General features: G+C 49.9%; 1 protein-coding gene across 3 annotated transcripts in view; it reads right to left on the reverse strand.

Annotated features, from left to right (window-relative positions):
* CACNA1A (calcium voltage-gated channel subunit alpha1 A) overlaps positions 1–24996 on the reverse strand; it is a 238334-nt gene that overhangs the window by 49751 nt on the left and 163587 nt on the right. For all 3 annotated transcript variants that reach the window (XM_060092233.1, XM_060092235.1, XM_060092236.1), the window contains exons 20-25: positions 18346–18809; positions 16552–16690; positions 14881–15010; positions 10349–10408; positions 9472–9578; positions 405–504 (exon numbers count right to left, since the gene is read on the reverse strand). In XM_060092233.1, coding sequence (XP_059948216.1) covers positions 405–504; positions 9472–9578; positions 10349–10408; positions 14881–15010; positions 16552–16690; positions 18346–18809 — 1000 coding nt within the window. The remainder of the gene's footprint in view (positions 1–404; positions 505–9471; positions 9579–10348; positions 10409–14880; positions 15011–16551; positions 16691–18345; positions 18810–24996) is intronic.

A 24996-nucleotide genomic window follows, 5' to 3' on the forward strand; every position in this document is an offset into this window, starting at 1 on the left:
ACTTCACTCTGGTGGTTCATGCTATTTTGGAACAGGAGATATTGGACCCTAGAATAGGCAGGTGAAAAGTTAAAGGTTATGTGGGACCAGAAACCTAGTTTCCTGCTTCCCAGATTAGGGTTATGCCCTGTTTTATCCACATGATGCCTTCATGGGAATTAAGAAAAGGGATCTCAACTTTGCAAGAGACATTTCATCTATTGGAAAATTACCATGATATACAGATTTTGTTCCATTAACTCACTTTACTGCCATCTACTGGAGAGTTGTAGTAATAAGTATATCCATATATAATGGCTGTGCTGTTAGCAGCATCCCTTTCAACGTACTGTCCTTGAGCAGTGTGCAACCTGCTCAACTGTACGTGGCAACCCTGATAGATCTTCCACATACCCCAATCTCACCTTGAGCTTTGGCAACCGCTTGATGGTTTTAAGAGGTCGTAGCACCCGAAGGACTCGGAGGGATTTAATCGTGTTGATGTCCTTTCCTTTGCTATTGCCACTGTGGAGGGATGTTAGAATGGGGAGAAGGGAAGAGAGGGAGCCAAGGTCAGGCTGGGTGGTGGGTGGTCCACAGCCCCAAGTGGCCCCACCCTCCCAGGCTTAGGAGTCTGGGGTGGGCCTGGCATAGCCATGTCCTTCCCAGAGAAGAGTAGTCAGCTCCCCTGCTACATCTGGGCTCAAGAGCTAGTGAGTAGATGGCCCTTTGTGGTTTTGGTCTCAGGGTTTGTTGAGGGCCCTGGCTGAGCCTGAACAGCTGCATGGGGTGGCTCTTGGATCCAGCACGAGGAAGTTGGCTGCCCCCTGTGTGCTCTCTTTGGAGGTGGTCTTAGTGAGCTTTTAGAAAATGGGATTCCTCCCTCCTCCAACAGGATCCAGGAAATGCTTAAAGTGGCCTTTAAACCAGAACTCCCTTCCCCCACCCCCTGCCCCAATATTCCCTGAGCCCACAGGAGCGGAAGGAACCAGAACATCAGATGTCGAATCTCTGCCTCATTCTTTCAGGGTATCTGAGCTCATCTTTGTCAGATTGCTGCATAGAGGTTCAGTCCAGGGTCTACTGGGCCTGAGTCTTAGCATTGCAGATGTCCTGACACCCTTAGCCAACCATGATTCAAGCGCCCCCAAAAGGAGGGCATTGGGTGTGGCCATCAAAGGCTTGTGATGAATGGAACTCACCACCCACCCAGCTGCCCAAGCCAGAAACCCAACACTTGTGTTCAGCTTCCTGTCCTCCATCCTCATCCCCAATGGGCCACCCTCCTACACAGGGCACCATCATAGGTCAGACCCCCATTATCCACCTCCCAACATTCCCCCCACTCCCTGTCTCTCTCTTCTTCCATCTTTTCTGCACACAGTGGCCAAAACCAATTACCATGTCACTCTCCTACTCCGACTCCTGGAGCAACTGAATTCCTAGAAGTGCAAACTCCTAGCTTGGCATTCAAGGCTCTTCAGAATCTAGTCCAACTTACCTTTCTGTTTGCATTCCCATTGATAACTACACAACCCAAGCCCCAGCCACACTCTTTTGCTTCTGTTCCCTCTGCTAGAAATGTCCTTCCTCCACTTCTTCATTCACAGAACTATGCAGCCCTCAAAGCCCAAGGTAAATGTCCCTTCATCTGATAGCCTCCACTGACTGCCTCTGGGCTCTGCCAGACCCCAGTGCTGTTCCTGTCATTGGCTTCTGGCTTTAGACAGAAAACTCTTCAAAGGTGAAACTGTGATTTATTCTTCTATGTGTTCATTTTCCCTTTAATCTTGGTTCTTGTCTCTGCCCCCAGCATGTGCCTGGGGTGTAGTTTCAGGACACATGTGAATGGATCCAGATCAGAGTTCTTTGGGGGCCAGTTAGCAAACATCTCCCTACAGTTCTCTTGGGTCTTGAGTAGAGCTGCCCCATGGTGTGCCCAGGTATCCAGGTGCAAAAACATTCTTCGTGACATTTGCTTTTTTTAGGGTTCCTTTTTCTCATCTTTCAGAGAAAAAAGAGAATTGGACTTTAACCTGCCAGGCACAACCGTGCTCCAGGATTCAGCAGTCTGAACATGGTTTTCTCTTTTCTAAACCAAAGTCACCAATCATTATTATCTCAAGGCTGTGCCCCCAAAGTGTGAGACACACATCAGGAGAGTCACTGAGATATTTTCAGGCAGATCACAAACACAATGAAGTAACGGGATCACACAGGGAAACAGCTATGTTTTCTTCAAGTTATCTTTCAGGCCTCCTGTTTTGGTCAGAGAGGAAGTCTCTGCTATGTGTTCATAGGTCTTTCATGCCTCCCTAACACTCACTGATTTCCCTTTTAACAAAGAACCCAGCTTGAATGTAACAACTTGCTACGCAACTGTTTCATTCTTGTTGGATTCACTTTTGTGGTTGCTTGTTCTATCTGAGGTTAACAATACTGGTTGTAAAGGGATGGCATAAAGTGTTCTAGCAAAACTAAAATGAGGTTTAGACTATGTGTTGGTGGAAAAAATGTCAAGCAAGTGGACATCTAGGTTGTATGTGGAACTGGCTAAAATCTTGATGGGCCAAACTGCTGACATTTGGGAACACACCTCCTGGGGCGCATCTACTCATCTAAAAATGACTCCATGGGCATTCTAGGGGTCTCTCTCCTAGGAGGCACTTCTCCCTTGGGAGAGGCTGAGAACAATCTTGTTTGCTGAGACACCGAGGAGAGTGTTCCTGGCAGTTTGGCTCCTGAGCTTGCAGGAATGGCTTGACCAAGGTGTTCTCACAGAAAACAACCAGGTTTTCAAATCACTTTGCTGAGTGTAGATGCTCCTGTTGGGGGGGTGGTTACTTACTCCTCTTAAAGCCCAAGCCCTGGTTGTTTGGACTGTCTACCCTTCTCCCATCTGGGAAGCTGGACCTTCACTCCCCTGATAACTACCCATCTGGCTCGTCTGCCCTATTGAAATAAGACCATGGGGAGACCCCCTTCTGCGCCCCTTATGTTCTCTTCCAAGAACTGGGCTAAATGGTGGGTCCTGATGAGAGGCAGTGGTCAAGACCCCTCCAGGCTCCTGCCCCTTGGGGAGCAGGCTGAGGGGACTCTGGTCACTGCAGGCGACAGGACGGTGGCAATGACACAAGGCTACAAAAACAGGCCCAGAACCAGTGTGGCTGTATCAGGGCACAGAGAATGAGACAGAAAGAGAGAGAGAGAGAGAGAGAGAGAGAGAGAGAGAGGCACTTTACCGTGTACTGCTCCTGGTGACGTGGCGTCGGAGGGAGAGACAGATCGTAAGCGGCCTCAGAAGAAAGAACACAGAACACACACATACATGCACACACACCTGAGCGCTCCCCTGCCCTGCCTGGGCACCAGGAGGGGCTGCCTTAGGCTTGTGGCTCTGGATGGTGTCCATCCTTTCATCTGGAAGATGCCTCTTCCGTCCCCTGCCTTTGGCTGGCCCCCGGCACTGCCCAACAGCACCAAGAAAGCCGAATTTCCAAGTAGCAGGACAGCCCGAAAGTTATCAACTACCAAAGGCGAATTTGCCACTGAAGATCCCTGCCAAGAGCTGGAGAAAAATCCCTTTTCTCCAGAGGTTCTGGGACTGGAAATTTTTAGAATGTCTTTTTTTTTTTTTTTTTTTTGGCCACACCTCGCAGTATGCAGGATCTTAGTTCCCCGACCAGGGTTCAAACCCACGGCCCCTGCATCAGAAGTGTGGAGTCTTAACCACTGGACTGCCAGGGAAGTCCCTTAGAATGTCTTGAAGGGGGTGAGCTTTGGAGTTAGGGGGACCTGGGTTTGACTCCCAGCACTGCCCTTAATTATTGTCCTCATCTGTAAAACAGACCTTTGGGGTGCTGATGCTTGATACACAGTAACTATGGCTTTGGCTTTACCCCCTAAGTTATGAAGGAGAAGGGGGGCAGCTAAGAGTTCCAATTTGGGATGAAATTAAGGGGCAACTCTCGAGAGCCTTCTGGGAAAATGTGGGCCTGGGGGAAGCTCTCTGCATCTGGCAGTGGCCCCTTGTACAACTCATCTTTGGAATCAAGGCTCAGACTCATTTTGACCCTCCAACCATGACTGGAGATCAAGGTGCAAGAAACTTGATTGCCATTAGAACAGTGGAAACCCTACTGCCAAGCAGGTACTCTACAGAATATCCCACCTGCCACCCCCTTTTGAAGTTAGTGACATTTCTAAAAACATCATGGGTTAAAAGCTTACAAATATTCCCACTGGATTTTTCTTCCCCCTGCTACCTTTCACTTTACCTCAGTGGCTTTCAAAGCTTAACATATCTAGGAATTATTGCATAGATAGAATTGTATAGATTCTCCTTTTTGGATTATTGAGGAATTTTTCAGTGACAGTGATTTCTGCCCAAGCCTGATGGATGATGTTAGGTGTAATATGTGAGTCTTCTGAATGTCACTGCATCTGTCTGTGGCAAGGTGGTACCATTATACCCATTTTCCAGATGAGGAAGCTGAGGCTCAGAGAGGGAAAGTGACTTGTCCAAGGTCACACAGCCGGGACGTGGCACACTGAGATTCAAACCCAGGTTTGTGTGTCTTGCACACTAATCTTCTTTCCATTTCATTACACACACAAAAAAGAATGCCTTCAGGGATAGGGGCTGTTTTGAGGATGGAGATTAAAAAAAAAAGGCAGCCCGGGGGCTCCTTTGGCTTCCTGGCAGTTGGGTTCCTGAGCACGCAGGAGTGGCTTGATCAAGGTGTTCTGCCAGCTGTGCTGGCCTGCTTTGAGGGAGGAGTGGCAGCCCCAGATGGACTCTTGGCAGCGAGGGCAGGATCATGATTTGCCAGCTGCTGATAAATGTCAGTTGGCTACCCTGCTGCATGGGCATAGAGCGTGATGTCAAGTGTGGTGACTCATGAAATGGTGTGTTAATGGTGGTTGCATGAAAACAGCACACAGTCAGTAGATGGAGCAGGACACACGCACACAGATATTTGGGGGAGGTGCGGGAGGGGTGGAAACCGTTGGGAGAGCTTCGACACATCCCTTGGAGGACCACAGGGATCATTGTCCCATATCCGAGATGGGGCCACAATCACAGCACTGCAGAATCCTTGCCTCCACCCCAACAGGCCAGAACAGCAAGATTCCTTTCGACAAAGAAGGGAATAGTCTCATGCCCTCTTCCCCTGGACTTCTAGGCCCTGCTGGGGCCTTGAGGAAGCCAGGCTGGCTGAGCTGTCAAGTCTCATTCTGCTGATTTGTGAAAGTCTCAGTGTTCAGTGCTGGGAGATGGGCAGCAACCCTCAATCTGACAGCTGACTTCCCTCCGCAATCTCTCTGGTTGTCAGCTTCCTCATGTACAAAAAAGGAATAATAAGAGAACTTCCTGCGTGGGGTTTGTAAAGATTAAGTAAATGGAGGCTGTTACCATCATTATTACCCAGTCAGGTTTGTCAAAGTGATGGGGAAACTGAGGCACAGAGAGGTTCAGGGACTTGCACATCTAGAGAGAAACCGGACAGCCTTGCTGGAACCTTTTTCTAAAACCATCAGGTTCATTTAACACTTGTTGGGGTTCTCAGCCTTGTCTATGAGGAGACAGGCACATAGGACAGATAATGTGAGTTAAAAGAACAGAAAGAAAAGACGCAAAGGATTCTGGGATTGGACACTCAAGTAGAGACTCTCAGAGCGACACCTACTCCAGATGGATGTCAATCCGTCTGGTAACAAGGAAAGACAATAAGCAAAGTCCTTGTAGGGCGAGAGACCTTCTCAGGTAAGAGAGGCCAGAAACCTGAAGGCAGAGGGAGGATTCTGAAACTTTTCTGGGGAAAAAAGTAGCAGCCTGGGTTGGGGGGTTCCTTCTCTGGCTTTCTGGCAGATTGGCCTAAGGCATGCAGGAGCAGCTTGATCAAGGTGCTTGCCAGCTGTGCCTGGGCTGTGGCCCTGCCCTGGAGGAGGAGTGGCAGTGACAGATAGATTCTTGGCAGTGAGGTGGGGAGGGTGTGGCAGGGGTGGGGTCTCAGGGTCTACCTCTTCCATCCCTATGACCATCACATAAAGGTGCTCCCCGGGTTGTCAGCTCTTCTAAAACCTCAAGAGAGTCCCTAACACTTGTCAGGACCCCACTGGCAAAATCACACACACCCCAGTTCCTGCGAGATCCATGAGCTCACTGGGACTCATAGGGATGACCTTACATCCCTGTCCAGACCCTTTCCTCACATAGGAATTTAAAAAACAATTGGAAACAGGGATTTTCAATGGTATTAACTGGCTGGCTTCATGCCTGTAGCAACTTCATAAAACTAGTTTCAAAGGTTGACTCTACAAATATGCTGCTAAATTCCTCCGAGCTGTAGGCTCATTTTGAATGCCCTTGTATAACTTTATATTTAAAATGAAAACTCAAAAATTAAAAAACAAAATCAGCTCCCTGTGGCAGGTTCCTTTGCAGACACAAAGAATCATTTTGCTTGATTCTGGGTGGAAAAATAATTTTTTTTTCGCAGATTAGGTTTGCTTAAAGTTGAGCCTAATTGTAGCTCCAGGGGAACTGTGGCCCATCATGGCAAAAGCTCTACGATTTGAAAAGATTGTTCCCAGGTCTTTTGAAGGCCACACTTTTCCCAAATTGGGAGGCCAAATGAGGGACGGAGATGGGACAGGACAATAGTGGGGGCCTCCTCTTCAGCACTGAAGCTTGTTGGCTCCCACAGAGGTCTGGAAGGAAAGTGTCAAGGATGAACTGATGGACAGCAGACACTACCTCTATTGTGCTACACCCAGTGGTGGCCACGGAGGGCAAAACCCACCACCCAGGGCACAGCTGGCAAAGGGGGGTGTTGTGTGTGGAGAGATGGATGTGATCTCCTTCTGAGCTCTTGGGCACCTGGGGGCTGCTGGGCAGACGTCATCCTGGAGGGCTGGAGGAAGTGTGGGAGGGGTGCTTGCCTGCACTTGCCTTCCCTGGACATGAAGACCACCCCAGGTCAGAACATGGTGGGGACTGGGTTTTTGATGCCAGAGCAAATGGCAGACTGTCTGCCTTCTCCAGGCCATGGGGCCCAGGTTAGGCAGAAGGTCAAGGTGAAGGACAGGATGGAAGGGAGAGAGAAAGAGTCTGGAGGAGAAGGAGAGGGAGAAGGAGAGGGGAAGGGGGAGGGTAGAGGGGAGGAGGGAGGGGAAGGGGGAGGGTAGAGGGGAGGAGGGAGGGGAAGGGGGAGGGTAGAAGGGAGGAGGGAGGGGAAGGGGAGGTGGAGAGAGAGACAGAGAGACAGAGAGGGAGTCAGAGAGAGGGAAGGAGAGAGAAAAGGGGAAAGATAAAGGAAGAGAAAGACAGAAACAGGAGCAAGGGAGGGAAGGGGATTTGAGATGGATTCACTCCAGGATGAGGGCAGTCAAATGTTTTGGCTTTTCAGAATCAAAACTTTCTCAGGACCTAGCATGGTGCCTGACTGACACCTTGTAGAAGTCGCTCAAATAACTGATGGACAGAGGGAGGAGCATATTTCATTACATTCTCATATACACAGTGTATTACCTTTTAGAATCTTTTTTGGGGAAAGAAATTTGTGCTAACTTGATAAGAAACAAATTGTATCTTGTTTGTATTTTATACATCTCCTAATTCCAATGAGGTAGGTTTTTTTTTTCATTTTTTATTAGTCAGCATTCTGTGACATTTCTTTTTTTTTTTTTTTTTTTTGCTGTACGCGGGCCTCTCACTGCTGTGGCCTCTCCCGTTGCGGAGCACAGGCTCCGGACACACAGGCTCCGCGGCCATGGCTCGCGGGCCCAGCTGCTCCGCGGCATGTGGGATCTTCCGGGATAGGGGCACGAACCTGTGTCCCCTGCATCGGCAGGCGGACTCTCAACCACTGCGCCACCATGGAAGCCCAGCATTCTGTGACATTTCTGTGTTAAATCCTGTGCTCACTTACCTATTGAGGTTCAGTGTTTCTTATTGATTTGTAATTGCTTTTTATATCTGAAGGCCATGGATATCTTGTCTTATTTGTGGTAATCTTTCTCCTCTAATTTGCTGTGCACTTTACTTTGATTATTATTATTATTAAACCTACAGGACATCTTAATGAAAATGTAGCCAAATTTCTTGAATTTTTGAGATGATCTCTTCCATTGTTCTAATGATCAAATACTCAATTACTTAAAAAAGTGGGAGAGAGAGGAGGAGGAGGAGTGGAAGAGGGACAGAGGAAGAAAGAGAGAAAAGGAGAGGGGGTGGAAAAGAGCAGACACAGAAAGAGGAGGAGAAAGTAGAAGACAAAGAGAAAGGGGGTGGGAAGTCTGGCCAGAGTCAGAAATACATTCAGCTTCCTGACCTTCATGGTACATCTCCACCAGCTCAGAGGCGTCCAGAAACTCTGGAGATTTCTTGCTCTTCTGACACAACTTGATCTCATTGTGTTCCCAGGGAAGGACCTGAGAATGGCCCAGTTTAGCCCTTAAATTGGAAACGGACCACCACACTGGCCTCCTGAAAAACCAAGTCCTCATTGTTTGGTCAGGTGGGCCATTCAAGGACTCTTCCAGGTCTGCTGAGAAGGGGCCCAGGAGGCAGAGGCAAAGGGGAAGCCCCTGGTTTCTCATTATTTAGGTGAGGTGGGTCTGAATCCCTTTGAGACTTTTCTTTCTGGGAATGATCCACTGTGATGGGCACAGACAGGGTCCCTAAGAAGATTTGTTTCTGGATTAGGGGCTGATTAGGTTTTTCCATCCTGCCCCAAGTGTTTACAAGTTGAGGAATGTACTGCTAAGTTTGCTACCAGGGCCCTAAGAGCTAATGGCTACTCAGCCCTTGGATGCCATCTTGGAATCGCATCTTGGAATGGCTACTAAGCCTTTGGGTGCCATCTTGGAATGACTACTGAGCTCTCAGGTGCCATCTTAAAATGGCTGCCCAGAATTCGGGTGCCATCTTGAAATGGCTGTCCAGAACCCAGCTGCCATTTTGACATGGCTGCCCAGAATTTGGGCACCATCTTGGAGCTGCATGATGAGGCATGACCTTTCAGAGTATCCTAGGACTGCCAGGAGAAGTTCAAGACACACAAGGGGAGTCATCAGGTCTATAACTACAGGGCCTTCGGGCACAGGGTGGGGATCCAAATTCTCATGCACATTCGTTTCCTGATTGTCTTTTTAGGGGCTCCCCAAAGAGACAGTGGCTTGGGCAGAGCTTGTAGAGCAGAAGGAAGATGAGATGTCCCGGTGGGGCTAGTCTACGGAAAGCAGCAGAGCAAGGGGTCGGTGGCATGGCTGTGTGAGGAGGTAGAAGGTGGGAGGCCTTCTCCTTCGTCCTCCGTGGTGGGCATCATGCAAAAGCCAATCGAAGCTCTTCCTGGTGGCATGCGGATGTCTCCCCCAACCCTGGAGCCCACTCTCCCCTTCTCTACACCCCGAGAACACGTCCCCTGATTCAATGGGCTGGGGACGGAGGGACGAAGAGGCAGGTGGAGTCCTCGAGAGGACACTTACGTGAAGGCAAAGGCCACCAGGGCCCCACTGACCACTATGAAGTCGAGAATGTTCCAGAGGTCACGGAAGTAGGCACCCTGGTGCAGGACGAGCCCCAGGTCGATCATCTATGGGAGGAGAAGAGACAGCGCTCTGATCCCTCATCCCCACCCTGGGGAGCAGGATCCACCCTTTAGCCTCAGGAGGCGGGGTAACAGGAGGGGGCATGGTAGTCAATGGGACCACCTCATCCTGAAGGGCTGGGACAGTGGCCAGAGGACCTGGGGGAGGAGTGAGAGCCCCTGCCCAAGGAACCTTCCCATCTTGTGAAAGGTAGTTCTGACTTGCTGGTTCTTAGGTCGAAACCTTGGGATCCCCCTGGGCTCCTCACCCCACATCAGATACATTAGCAAACCCTGTTGGTTCTGCCTTCCAAACCTTCCAAGAATCTGCCCACTTTTCACCACCTTCTCTGCCACCACCCTGGGCTGGTCCCCATCATCTCCTGCCTGGACCAGTGCAATCACCTGCTCCCAGTTCTCTTGGGTCCCACCCACCCTGCTCCCCCTCTCAAGCCTGTCCTCCCAGAGAGGCTAGAGGGTGGCTGTGAACACCTGAGTCCAATCATGTCCCTCTGCTCAGAACCTTCCATGGCGCCCACCACACTTGGGATAAAAGCCTAAGTCCTCCCTGTGGCCCCCAAGTTCTTGCATGATTCGCTCCTCCCTGCTCATCTCCCTGACCTGGTTTCCCCACCCTCCTCTCTCACTCCTTCTGGATGCATCAGCTTCCTTGATGTTCCTCAAGCACACCAAGCATTTCTAATCTCTGGGGTGAGCCTCCTGCACCAGGGTGGCATTCTTGAGGGTGCAGAATCCTGTGGAGCCCTGGCACTCACCTTGATCACCATCTCAAAGGTAAAGACGCCTGTAAAAACGTAGTCAAAATATCGCAGCACCTGCAGGGGATAAAAGCAAGGGGGCAGCAGATCATTGGCTTGCTCCAGCAGAGCCCTCGTGCACCTAGCCTTGGTCCACTGGGGTGTGTGGCCTCCAACAAAGTCCCCAGGGAGCAGAATCTCCATCCACATGAGGAAATGCTGCATCCATGTACAGTTGGGCAGGTCGTGCACTCCCCAAGAGCCTCCTCCCACTGTCTCAGGGCAGATTTGTATGTTGTGAATGAAACTGTCCAGCAGATGGCAGCAAAGTCCTAGCAAAAAATCACTCTACCAGGCTGGTCTGCTTACCAACGGAAAGGGTGCCTTTTTTATTTGCCCAAAGCACTATATGGACTAGAGGTGGCCCCAGGGAAGTTCAGGGGGACTGCATCTCTGTGGGCGACAGGTCTGATCCCCCAGTGCCTCTGACCTGCTGGGTCTCCTGGGTGAGTAACTGTTCCCACACAGGGTTGCCTAAACATGATCAGCCGTCCAGGACAGACACTGGGGACAAACCTCACTGTGGCGCCCATCTCCCTCCCCACTCCGGGGCCACACACTCAGCAGGGTGGGTTGATTCTCCCTCTCCCCACCACTTTACACAAGACCAGGCATTAGTGGTTTCTGTCTGGACGGGCAACATCCTGCACTCTGGCCCCTTTCCTGGCCATGCCATAGCACATCCCTGGTGTGACCCTGGCATGACCCTGGCATGAGGATGTTGAGTGTACTGGCACAGTGCCCAGCACATGGTAAGCGCAGGGGGCTGACTTCATCAGATTTGCCTTGGAGAAGTAAGGGCTGGTAATTACTAAGGATGGCCACCAGAGGGCGCCGGTGAGCACAGAAGTTAGGTCACCCACCACCCTCTTCTCTGCTTAAGAATCCTCTGTGGCTCACACCTCACTCGGGTAAAAGCCAAAGTCCTCCTCGTGCCCTCCAAGGTCCTGCACAATCTGCCTGGCCACCTCCTTGCCCTCATCTTGTCCTACTCTCCCCCTTGCTCACTCTGATTCTGCCACCCTGGATGTTCTCACCTCAGGGCCTTTGCACAGGCTGTTCCCTCTGCCTGGAATGCTCTTCTCCATGTTCCAACTGATTCCCTCTCTCTCCTCCTTTATGACTTGGCTCAAATATCACTTTCTCAGTGAGGCCTTCCCTGACTGCCTGTTTAAAATTCCACCAAGTCTACCCCTTCCCCCAATATCCCTCAACCCTAGCACTTATCACATCCTGACACACTATTTGTTATAGTTACTAATAATCTCACTGTCCACCTCTCCAACCTGAAAGTCAACCTCACAAGGGCAGGGATATTTGTCTGTCCCTGTGGCATCTCCAGCTTATAGTACAGGGCCAGGCATACTCAAGAAATGTTTGTTGAATGAATGCATGAATAGCTGTGGCTGCACTGGGTCCTGCAGGAGCTGGGATCCGTGATCTGTGTGGTCACCACTCACATTCTCATTATGTGTGGTGCTTGAAGGGCCATTGGAGACCAGAGTGGCCAGGATGGCTAACTTCCTGGGATGTGCAGCAGGTGTAAGGGGCTGGAAGGTTCTGGGAAGGCTGAGGGGGTGGTGGTGGGAGAGCATTCCAGGTGTACCGGGCAGAGGGCACAGCATGGATAAAGGCCCGGTGCTCTGTGAGCTCTGAGACGGCAGGGACTGTCTCATACCCTGTCAACCCTTGATGTTTAGCTCAGCACGTGGCACACAGTAGTTGCTCATTAAATAATTACTAAATAAAGAAATGAATGGAAGGAAAGGAGGAAAGAAGGAAGGAAAGGAGGTGGGGGGAAAGGCAGGCCAGGTGGTCAGTTGCATCAAATTCTGGAGAGCTTAATAAGTGGAGCAAGAGAAAACCAAAAGACCAATAAATTAGGTTCAACCGTATCTAATATGTAGATCTTTTTGACCTACAAAAGGCAATTCTCTGTGGCTCACTGAAATCCAAAAAGGTTCTCAGTCTCATTTATCACAGGGAAATGCAAATCGAAGTCCCAATGAGATTCCACACCCACCAGGTTGGCTAAATGAAAGCGCTGACAGTACCAAGTGTGGGCAAGACTGTGGAGCAGTGGGAGCCTTGTACGTTGCTGGTGTGAGTAAACATTCTGGCTGCATCTTTGGGGCCAAGCACGTGTAAATTCTATGTATGATCCAGAAACTCCATTTCTGGTTTTAGACCCTGGAGAAAGTCAAGCCCAGGGGCCCCATGTTGTGGGTAGGGGATGCCGTGACAGCACTCTAAACTGCAGACAATCCAAATGTGTGTCAAGTGGAAGATGCATAAACAAATTATGGCATGGAGTGGAATATTCAACAGCAGCGGAAAAGAATGACTGTCACTACCACCCTCAATACATGCTCATCTCATGGTGGACACGATTTTGGGTGACAGAGAGATGCATAGAATTTATCCCATCTGTTCAGTGTTAGAAACAGGCAAAAAAATTCTAGTGTTTAAGGATGCATGTACAGGTGGGAAAATCAGAGCAGCTAAGAAATGCTCCTTCCAGAAGTGGGGATTTTGATACCTCTAAGGTAGGGTTTTTCAAGCACTGTTGACAATAGGGGTCAGGTCATTCTCTGTGGTGAGGCTGCCCTGTGCGCTACAGGGTGATGAACAGTGTCCCTGGTCCCCACCCTCTCGATGCCAGTAGCAAACCTCCACCTGTCCCAACTCACAACACCCAAACATGTCTGAAGACCTTGTTCCCACTTGCGAACCGAGCTCCAAAGGGAAGGGATGGGGGCGATCAAAGAGGTGCCTGTGGTCACGCTCAGTTTTGTTCTACTTCTTGGCTTGGGTGGTGCTTACATGGGGGAGTGCACTTGATAAATGAATGGATCATACATGTTCTGTGCACTTTTCTGAGGTCTGTTCTAGATCAGCTAATAAAAAGAACTCGGGAGGGGGCCCGGGGTATCAGCTGTCTTACCATGCTCTTGAAGAGAGAGGGCTTTTAAAAAAAATTATTATTATTTTTTTGGCCGCGCGGCATGTGGGGTCTCAGTTCCCCAACCAGGGGTCGAACCCGTGCCCCCTGCAGTGGAAGTGTGATGTCTTAACCACTGCACCACCAGGGAAATCCAGAAAAAGGAGGGCTTTGAGGAGAGATGTTTCAACTGTGAGATGGAGCAGTGGGGACGGGGCAGGGGAACCAGAGCTCTGCAAACGCTCCATGGGGGCTGGTCTGAGCCCTGCCAGGGTTCACTACGGTCCCAGGAGCTGCAGCGGTCCCCCTGAACCCCCCCATGCCCATCCCCTCCCTGCCAGAGACAAAGCCCGCTCCAGTCTCCTAGAGCCAGCAGGGTGTTTGCTGACCCCTCTTGGGACACCCCTTCCCCAAGCCTGGCTCCCTAGGTCCCTAGTTGAAACCAGGCAGCAGGAGATAACAGAGTGCAGCCTCAGCCCTGCCCTGGTACCACTTTCCTTCAGGAGGCTTGTTCTAATTATTTCCTTCCATCTCCCCCATCGGGTCCCCAGGGGGCCTGCCAGGCCTGTGAAGGAAGGGAAAGTGCAAAGTAAGCTGAGGACGGGCTTGATTTATGGGACTTGCCAGCCTCGCCAAGGCTCCTAACCTACTTAGCGAGGGCGGCAGGGCCTGACTCCTAGAGGAAGATGGCTCGTGTGGGGGCTGATGGGGGTAGAGGAAGGAGCTGGGGAAGAAGGCGCTGACACCAGTCCAGCCTCTGTCATGCCCTGGCCTGCTGGTGCCTTGGTTTCCCCTCTCAACCACGGCACACACTCATTCCTGCATCGCAGGACTTAAGGGGGGACATGAGCACAGTAGGTGTTTGATAAATGGTGACAGTTGAGGGAAGCAGCGGGAGATCTAGTGGGGGCAGAATTGGAATTCTGCTGTGTGACCCGGGACAGGTCACTAAACCTCCCTGAGCCTCAGTTTCCTCATCTGTCCAATGGGGATACCCCAAGTACCTGGGGTTGTGCCTGGGACACAGCAAGTGCTCGACGGACAGGGGCTGTTAGCAGACCTTGGGCTCCCAGACGGAGAGCTTTTTAGCTCTCCCCAAAGCTCAAAGTTTAGGAGGTGTCTCTGAGTCAAAAATAATCCTTTCTTTCAAAGCTTCTCATCGAAACAAAAAAAGTCCATTTGGTGAGACCTGACTGCAGAGGAGATGCCTCTGGAGCACCCCCTGTCTCAGTACCCCCCACATTCCACGCAGAGCTTGTGCACCTCCACATCCTGCCAGACCCACTCCCCCGACCAAGGATTCCAGCAATTTTCAGCCCCTCTTGGCCACCTCTTCCCCACCAGGCACAAAGAACCACAGTCGCAAGGAACAAACATCCTTCCTCAAGAAGAGAATCAGAGCTTCCTCTCCCAACCAGTGGCCACAAGGGCTGTGCCCAGGGGTGCCCCCAACATTTATTCCACCTTAGCTATCTGCTTTTATGATGCAGGAGAAAGTGGCCCGTGACAGAGTAGCTGGGCTGGAAGGAACCTGCTGGGTAGGACTCACATTGTTTCGCGGTGCGTTGGGCTGCACGGGGTCCTCAGCTGCCAGGGCGATGCTGCTCATGGCGATGACCATGAGGATGCACATCTCAAAGTAGCGCAGGTTCAGGATGTAATGGCACAGGCGGCGAAGGCTGTTGGGGACAGGTAGGCGTGCAGAGGTCCACTCAGACCACAGGCTACTGAGCCCCTTCCTCTGTAATCTCCTTATGTCACCTACCAACTATCTGAGATCTCTAACTCCCAAGGTCCCACACCCAACAGAGTAACAAGCTCCTTCATCTGGGGACCCTCTTGGGGCAGGGGGAGCCCTCAGCGAGGGAAGATATCCACATCTCTGTTTAGAAGTTCCCATCACTTCCAAACCACCCTCTTGGGACATCTTAACTCACAGGCTGAGTTGAAGAAATATTGTCCTTGATTCTGTAGGAGATGAAAAGCTTTTTATGCATAAAATTTCACATGGTCAAACAAAATTGGGAAATTCTGGGTTAAGTAGATTTCCTTTTTTGTTTTCAATTAGTTGAGTGACCTTAGGCAAGTTATTGTACCTCAGTGCCCTCATACAACAGTGCCTAACTCACAAGAATGTGAGGATCAAAAGAGTTAATATATGCCTGGTACATGGTAGGGGCTCCAAAAAGTTAGTTACTTAAATTACGAATTGCAGGCCTTATCAGAGTCTTTAATATGCTAATGAGATAATGAAATAATTAACCTCAAGTGGAGCTAATAATGATAAATATGTCATGAGATTGTATGAATGGCTGCAGGGCTGAGGGGCTAAGAACAAGGATGCTGGAGTCAGTCTGTCTGGGCTCTCCCACTTGCTTGCTGTTTGACTTCGGGCAGGTGACTTCATCTCTCTGGACCTCAGTTTCTTCATCTGTCCAATGGGGATAAGCAAAGTACCAACCCCTATAGGGTTATTATGAGAAAATTTTTTTATTTGTAAAGTATTCAGAATAGTGCCTGGTGCTAAGTGCCACATAAGAATTTCTTTATTAAAATAGCTAATGTCCACCACATAAAAAAGTAAATGCACAGGGTGAGCTCCAAGAGGCAGGTTAGAGAAAGCAGTTTCCCCTGCAGCTTATTTGACATGATTCTCCTTTGCCAAGAAGCATTTTGAGGGACCAGGGTTTCAAAAAATACCCTGTGGAAAAATGCAATTCTAAAACAACCTCTGAGCCACCAAGACATACATGCGATAAATTTCCCCCCTAAATAATCCAGCCTCCTCAAGGATGCCCAAGACAGAGGGCCATGAACTCAGAGATCATCTACCCAAAATCCAAATCCCTGTAGAGCAGAGCTCAGGGACCAGGGCTGCCATGTACAATTGTACAGGTTGTGCACTGCACAAGCAGCCATTTCTAAGGGACACCTCTCACATCACAGACAGTGTAGATGTGGATATTTATGACAAGTGGTTTTTAGTTGGTGGCAGGAGGGGGTCTTTTCCAACAAAATCAGTACTTTATGATAAGTTTCTATCTTATATGACTTAAGAAAGGGACATCATTTTTTAATTTGCTCAAAGGTCTCCTATGGACTAATGGTCTTAGAGGCAACTCTCCCCCACTACCCTTTGTTTGGGTCTGCCCTCTGTCCTGACTTCCACTGCCCCAGTGGGAGCCCTGGGCCCCCTGCCCTGGCCATGGGCCATACTCACGGGTTGGTCGTAGAGAGGATAAACATGGAGCTGTAGGGGGGCATGGGCTTGGGGCCGTCTTCCCCAGGGTCGTCTTCCTCCTCCTCTTTCTTCTCTTCCTCCTTTTTTGGCAGTGGGTCTGGGTTGGCGTTTTTGTTCACTGTTGGGACAAGAACCAACACAGGGCTCCCTCCACAATTTCCCACAAACCTCTGGTCTCCTGCCTACTCTCCAGAGCAGGCAATAAGCAGCTGACACAAAGTGCCTACTATGTGCCAGGCACCCTATTATGCCATTTAATCCTCACCTGACCCTATGAGGTTGGTACTTTATGATCCCCACTTTACAGATGAGGAAACTGAGGCACAGAGAGGGGAAGTGGCTTGCCTAAGGTCACATGGCTGGGATGTGGCAAAGCTGGGATTTGAACCCGGGTAGCCTGGCCCCAGAGTGCTTGCTCTCAACCACTCTACAGCCTTGAGTCTGCTGGGACCCTCACGGGAAACTAACATAGACCTACCCCCGGCCTATGATGACCTTTATATTGTCACTTGGAGGCAGGCGGGGTGAGTACCAACAGCCCCACTTTACAGATGAGAATACTGAGCCCCTCCCATAGTCAAACTGCAGGGTTTCCCTCCATTAACACCCCTCTCCTGAGTGGGGTGAGGCACCATCCTCCTGAGCATTGATCCTGCAGCCTAGCCACTCTATGGGTCCGTGGACAGGCTGAGCCTTGCTGAGCCTCAGTTTTTTCATCTGTGAAATGGGCACAATGACAAGATCTGCCTTGTAGGACTGTGGCAAGCATTTATAGAGCAAACTCATGGACAGCTTTTGCATAGAACTGGGCTACCATTATCATCTTAAAAATAATAAACTCAGGGTAAGTTCCAAATTCCTGGTGCTTCTCAGATCGTAATCTTACAAGGGGGAGGTTGGGGGGGGTGCAAAAACAGCCAATCCCTCAAGGTCCTAGACCTGCACTGTCCAGCATTTGAAACGTGGCTAGTCCAAACTGTGGCATGCAGTGTAAAAACATGCCAGATTTCCAAGACTGAGTATGAGAAAAAGAATGTAAGGTGGCTCATTAATAATTTAGAAAGTATTGATGACACATTGACATGTTAACATTTTGAATACAAATCAATAGTATTTTGGGTTAAATACGATTTAACTATTAAAGTTCAATTCACCTATTTCTTCTTTATTTTTAAAATCACTCCTTCCTTCCTTCTTCCCTCTTCCCTCCCTCCTTTTCTCCTTTCGTCCCTTCTTTCTTTCTTTTAACATGGCTACTAGAAAGTTTAATTAATTAATTACTTTGGCTGCACCACTCGGCTTGCGGGATCTTAGTTCCCCAACCAGGGATCGAATCCATGCCCCCTGCAGTGGAAGCATGTAGTCCTAACCGCTGGACCACCAGGGAATTCCCCTAGAAAGTTTAAAATTACATAGGTGGCCTGTGTCACATTTCTTTTGGACAGCGCTGGCCTAAAGAATCATCTGACTCCCCCAGATTTCCATCAGAGGAATCCGTTGACTCCTCAAATATGGTGGCTCCCTGGCTCCCCTGTGGGAATTTGGAATGCAGGAAATGTTGCTAACCTATTGTGTACTTGTCAGGCATCGTCTGCATATTACCTCATTTAATTCTCCCAGCAGCCCTGTGGGGGCAGGAACTATGTCTCTACCCATTTTCCAGATGAAGCAAATTGAGGCCAGAGAGGTGGAGTCACTGTCCAGAGTCACCCAACTGAGCCTCTGGGGATTGAGCCCAGGAGGCCGGCTCATGTGTGAAATTGGAGCTCATACCTTGGACGACGGTGTGATTGAGGGGGCGCGGGCAGGCTGGGGGGATGTCCACCGTGGTGTGGTCGGGTTTCCTGGCAGTCTTAGCTGAGGTGGTCTGGGTGCTGCTGGGGTTGGTGACGATAAGGCTGTTCTCGGGGGTCTTGGGGGGACCGGGGTTGGATGGGTTCCCCGGGTTGTTGGGTGTCCGGCGGCTGGAAGCATTCTGGGGGTTGGTGGCCATGGCAGGTGGGGCAGGCGTGGGGCCAGGGTCGGCGCTGTTCACCATCTTGGCTGCGCTCTGGGGCAGGCCGGCGTGGCCGAGGCTGTCGTGGGGACTGGCTGACTCCGCCGTGGCCAGCTTGTTGTTCTTCATGTTGTCAATATCCTCGGCCAGGGGTGGGTCTTGGCGGCCCAGGTCCTGCTGGATCGGCCGGGTGGTTGACAGGTTGGGGCCCGACACGGGGACCCCGGAGCCCTGGTTCTCTCTGTGGCAGGCAGGCCAATGAAAAAGAACCCATAAGTGAGTTAGAACATAGCGGGAATGTCTCCAGATCCTGCCTAAGATTCCACCATTCGAGGTCCAAGTTGGCGGTCGAGGGGCCGTGTCCTGAAACTCTCCGGTGCCTGGTCTGTTCTTGTTAGGGGTCAAGACCCCGTGGGAGCGTAAGTGCCCACCCTCCCAGGTTTCAGTGTGGTGCTTCTCCTGCCAGGGGGGCTGCTTCCTAAGAGATGAGGCTACTCCTTCATGGAGAAATCAGAAGGGAAAAGAACTTTCTGCCAGAGCCTGCATGTCTCCAATCCAAACCTTCCTGACCCTGCCTGTGTGTCTCCCATTAGCTCTGAGGCAGGACGGGGACACACAATGTTTCCAGGAGCGGCTAAAGCAGACACAGGGACACCATCTCTTTAGGGGTGGAATTGCCCCACGGATTTATCTTTTTGTTTTGTTTTTTGGCCACACCATGTGGCTTGTGGGATCTTAGTTCCCTGACAGGGATTGAACCCCGGCCCTCGGCAGTGAAAGCGTGGAGTCCTAACCATTGGACCGCCAGGGAACTCCCTGCCTCATGGCTTTAAATGCTTGTAGTAAGTATGCCCCTTCCCAATATTCCAGTTAGGGAAAGCAGGTCATATATGTACATTAACATAATAAAAAATAACAATAGAAATAATAACAGCAAACATTTCAGTAACACACTTGCCTTGCAATAACTCCTTCGTCCTTAGCCCTAAGAGGGATAATTACCAGCACTGTTTTACAGGTGAGAAAACTGAAGCTCAGAGAGGTTAAGTCTCTTGCCAAGGCCACACAGCCAGTAAATGAACAAGGTAATTTCTCACAGGGATACAAGTGTGGTGGGCAAAGCATTCCAGGCAGGGGGAACAGCCAGTGCAAAGGACATGAGGTGGGGATAAGCTTGTTGACGTTTCAGGAGGCTGGTATGGCTGAAGGTGGAGAGTGGGAGAGATGAGGTGGGTAGGGGTTTGGTGTCTCAGTGACTCAAATAATTAACACCATGCAGATGGACATGAGGAGAAAAGAGTCTGAGTGCTCAGTGCATTTGGAGAAGGAGAGGAAAAAGTTAAAGGTCCTTGCTTAGCTTTGCCGACCTCAATGCCCACTGAGACATCAGCTCCGCAAGGCAAGGGGTTTATTTTTGTCTGTCTTGTTCACAGCTGTGATTTCAGTGCCCAGAACAGGGCCTGGCACATGGCAAATGCCTGGTCACTTCTTTTTTTTTTTTTTTTTGCGGTACACGGGCCTCTCACTGCTGCAGCCTCTCCCTTTGTGGAGCACAGGCTCCGGACGCGCAGGCCCGGTGGCCATGGCCCACGGGCCCAGCCGCTCTGCGGCACGTGGGATCCTCCCGGACCGGGGCATGAACCCGCGTCCCCTGCATCGGCAGGCAGACTCTCAACCACTGTGCCACCAGGGAAGCCCACCTGGTCATTTCTTGTCAAATGATAAATGAGTGTCCCCATTTTCCAGATAAGGACACTGAGGCCCAGGAGAAGTCCCACAGGCCTGGACTTGCCATCAACCCCTGCCTTCTCCCATCTGCACACTCACCGCCAGCTTGTCAGAGACCCCCAGGAGCCCTGGCTCTGGTGAGGGTGGCTACAGGCCCTGCTCACTCTCTGTCTTTGGCTGGTCCCAGCTCTGCCTGCCTGTGCATGGATCTGTGTGGACCTGACGCCCAGTTTGTTCTGTTTGCCTTCAGACACCCCTTCTGGGCCCTTGATCCTCAGATAAGAGGCTCCATTCTTCCCCCATCCCTGGGCACTGGCCCTGGCAAAGTCTGTTTCCCGGAAACAGCAGGACATCTGTAGTTTATAATCTCAACGACTCCTCTCTCCAGAGGGCTCTGCAGTCCAAGACTTACCCCCTGGCTCTTCTCAAATGTACCCCCAATTCTGTATCCCATGCCCTCCACACCTCCTCGTAAGAGCTCACACATATTGAGTACTTGCTGTGTGCCAGCCTGGACATGTCAGCTCATCTAATCCTTAGAATAACCACAGGGAGTGGGTAGTACTGTTATTCCCTTTTTACAGATGAGGAAACCAAGGCCCAGAAACACGAAGGGCCTTGCCCAAGGCCACACACTCAGTTGCTGACAGAGGCAGCTTGGACCCAGACCACCTGGCTCCAGCACCCATACTAACCCCCACCTGACACTGCAGCTCTCTTACTAAGCAGTTTGAGATCTCCTAGGAGACTCAGCCCACAGCTGCTGGGTGCAGGGAATCCTTGGCACTCACTGTAACCTCCAGTAGTGTGAGCCAGCCTCTCTTCTATTTTGACTCATTACCTTCTGGGACAATCTTATGAGGCCTGAATTGTTACTGTTCCCATTACACAAATGAGGAAACTGAGGCCCGGAGAGGGTGAGTTAGGCATACTAGAAAATGGTTTTGTGGGACTTTCCTGGTGGTGCACTGGATAAGACTCTGCACTCCCAATGCAGGGGGCCTGGGTTCAATCCCTGGTCAGGGAACTAGATCCCACATGCATGCTGCAACTAAGAGTTTGCATGCCATAAATAAGGAAACTGCAAGCCACAACTAAGGAGCCCACCTGCCGCAACTAAGGAGCCCATGTGCCACAACTAAGGAGCCTCCCTGCTGCAACCAAATATATAAATAAAAATTAAAAAAAGAAAATGGCTTTGTCAGGCTGTTGCCATCACACACTCACTCAAGAGGCCAGAAGTGAGCAAAAGACAGCCCTCAGATTGTATCCATTCATCGAACACCCAGGAGATTAGGTACAATCACAGGAACCAAAGCCCCTGGACAGCATAGGCTTGCTTCCTGAGGCGCAATCTGTAACCCTAAATCTACCTAACACTTAAAAATTTAAAATAAGCTGGCCTCTGTAAATCAACTATACTTCAAGTGAAAAATAATAATAATTAAAAAGAAAAAAGAAAAAGCTGGCCTCCCCTGGAGGCCCTTCCACTGGCTAAGCCACCAGCACCCTCTTTCTTGTTTTATTTTTGCATTTTAACTTGCAAACGTCCATGGTGTTTTTAGCAAGCAGAAGAGAGATGAGGTAATTTATTTTCAGGCTTGTGTCCCTGAGGCCGCAGAGGGAGAAGGGCAGGTCCAGGCAAATTCCTCACTTCTCAGTCATGTGAGCAGGTCCTAGATCGAGAGACTGACCTGGGTTTGAGTCTCACCAATGCCACCTACTAGCTGTGGGATCCTCTGTAGCTTGATTAACCTCCCTGAGCCTCAGTTTCCTCATCTTTATTTATTTATTTTTAAAATCTTAGCAGAGTTTGTTCAATTTTTTAAAAAATATTTATTTATTTATTTGGTTGTACCAGGTCTTAGTTGCAGCAGGCAGGCTCCTTAGTTGCAGCTCACAGGCTCCTTAGTTGTGGCATGTGAACTCTTAGTTGCAGCATGCATGTGGGCCTCTAGCTCCCTGACCAGGGATTGAACCCAGGCCCCCTGAATTGGGAATGTGGAGTCTTATCCACTGTGCCACCAGGGAAGTCCCAGTTTCCTCATCTTTAAATTGGGGATAATAGTAGTAGAACCTTCTCTATAACATGGAGACTAACGTGAAGATCCTGGAATTTATTTGCTATGTGACCACTGGTGATTTACTCAGCCTGTTTCTCACCCATAACATGGGGATGATAACCTCGCTGAGTTCCTGTGAAGAATAAATGTGTGAACGAGCTGAGAGCTAGAGCATTGCTAGCAGGCCTGGAAACCTAATGGAATTTGCTCTGTTGGATTTAGAACTTGCTGGGGACCAGAGACATTTTATTCCTTCCAATTTCCCCCTTTTGGAATAGGAATGTCTATTTTTGTGCTTGTCCCACCTTTGTGTTTTGGAAGCAGCTAATTTGTTTTCTAGTTTTCAGGTCCACAGATGGAAGAAAATTTTGCCCCCAAAGGGATCATACCTAGAGTCTTACCAGTACTGGAGTTAGATGATGAGATTTGGAGTTTTTGAGCTGATGATGGGGTAAGACTTTTGGGGATGTTGAGATGGGGTGAATGTATTTTGCACGTGTACATCAGATGAAAAGATGGCTGGGAATATTTTCTCATCATTTTGTATACTCTTTTAAGTAGAGCTCTACGAAAAAGCAGGCTCAGTGAAGTTATCATTTCAAAGAGAATCTGAATCTTTTGGTCACCATCCAGAGAGACTGTACTAAATAACACAGCAGTTGAGAGCACGGTGTACGTTTTGTTAGAGGGACAGCCTCACACATGGACCAAGAGCCCCTTGTTCGGATGGAAAGGGGATCTGAGGGTCTTTGTTTCATCTTGCTTTTGTTTCTTCTGCTGGCTCTGTTTGCAGGGGAGTTTTAACAAGCTCAGCCTGCAGAGGCCTAGTGTCAATCTCCAGGAAGTTTTATTTCCAAGTGTCTCCAAGGAGAACTCAAAAGCGGCAGAAAACTTTGAAGTCAGGCCCCTTCCCCCTTCCCTCTTGGGGATCTGCCATCATCTGCCCAGAATAGGCAGCTGATTGCATAATGCCTGTCCTGCACTGCATCCCTTTGCCAGATAATCACTTCAGCATCCCTCTGCCAAGGGCTATGGACATCTCGCCTGGGGCATGCTCAGGTCCCTAAATTCAGAGGAAGGTGCTTGTGCCCCCACTATCCTTAGGACCTGCACATATTAACTCATTTAATCCCCACAACAATCACCATCTGAGGTGCTATTAGGATCAGGCCCATTTTACAGATGAGGAAGATGAGGCCCAGAGAGGCAAAGGCACTTGTCCATTGTTATCCAGCTGGGAAAGGGCTGAGTTGGACTCTGGCCCTAGAGATCTTAAGCTACAGCACCACTCAGTGAAGAAAACGGGGCAATGGATGAGTTGGTGTGCATGGAATGGAGGTGCTGAGACTGGTTAAGGCAAATTGGGGGTGCTGTAAGAATCAGGGTATTAAAGGATGAAGCCTCTCCTCTCCACCCCTTGCTGGATAAACTGTGAGGCTCAGAAGTCCAGTATCCCTCTTATTGCTCCTTTTGGGGAGTAGGTTGTCTTGCTGATGGGAGCAGGTGGAACTAGTATGCAAATAGCCGAGATATTAATTCTAGGGTGGTGCAGGTCTTGCAGGTCTCCTCAGTCAAACCTAGCAGGAGGCACTGCCCAGTTATCAGGGAGTGGTGGATGCTCTGCAATCCATAGATTTTTACTGGGAGTCAGAGAAAGCTCCATCCTCACTTTGGTGCCCCTGGGGTGACACTGGGCTCAGCCACCTGGTGTGGGAGATCAGGGGTTAGCGACTGTTTAATGATACAAAACAGAGTGTGCTCCACCCCCTTTTTCCTGGGGTGAGCCAGTGAAAGCTTCGGGGGTGGGGGACATGTAAACCTGGGAAAACTGAAGTGGAAGAGATTCAGGTAGAAATAGTGGGGGAAAACAGGGGAAATAGAAAGAAAACAATTATATTATACAACTTGTTAATCAACTATACTTCAATAAAAAAAAATCAAACCTTAAAAAAAAACCAATTATATTTATTATCAATGCTCTGGAGAATCAAAACACAGAGTGTGTCTGGGGAGAGGCCTAAGGAAGGACAAGAGGAGAAATGTGCGAGGCAGGCCTGTTAAGGGCCACTGGCTTTGTCATAATACAGAACTGAAATGTCTTTTTAGTATGTTATGTTCTTGAATAAAATTTTACCTTCGCCATTCTTATTCTATTTTTTTGGCTGCGCCACGTGGCACAGTCTTGGATTTTTTTCTCTAAAAGTGCCCAAATCTTCATGAAGTTTTATTTCCAATGAGAACCTTTTTATCAGCCAAATGAATAATGCCTCTCCTGGCCAGGGCGTTTGACACATCTATTTTTTTTTTTTTTTTGCGGTACGCGGGCCTCTCACTGTTGTGGCCTCTCCCGTTGCGGAGCACAGGCTCCAGACGCGCAGGCTCAGCGGCCATGGCTCACGGGCCCAGCCGCTCCACGGCATGTGGGATCTTCCCAGACCGGGGCACGAACCCGTGTCCCCTGCATCGGCAGGCAGACTCTCAACCACTGCGCCACCAGGGAAGCCCTGACACATCTATTAATAAAGGAGTGAGCAGTACCCTCCTGGTGCAGATTTGGGGGTGGAAGTGGGGGAGGTACTTTGTTCCTCTGGAGAGGAGGGGGAGCAGGGGCCACTTGTGGAATTCAGGAAAGCTGGG

The sequence above is a fragment of the Mesoplodon densirostris genome, chromosome 3, assembly GCF_025265405.1.
Source record: "Mesoplodon densirostris isolate mMesDen1 chromosome 3, mMesDen1 primary haplotype, whole genome shotgun sequence".
In the NCBI taxonomy this organism is placed as follows: domain Eukaryota; kingdom Metazoa; phylum Chordata; class Mammalia; order Artiodactyla; family Ziphiidae; genus Mesoplodon; species Mesoplodon densirostris.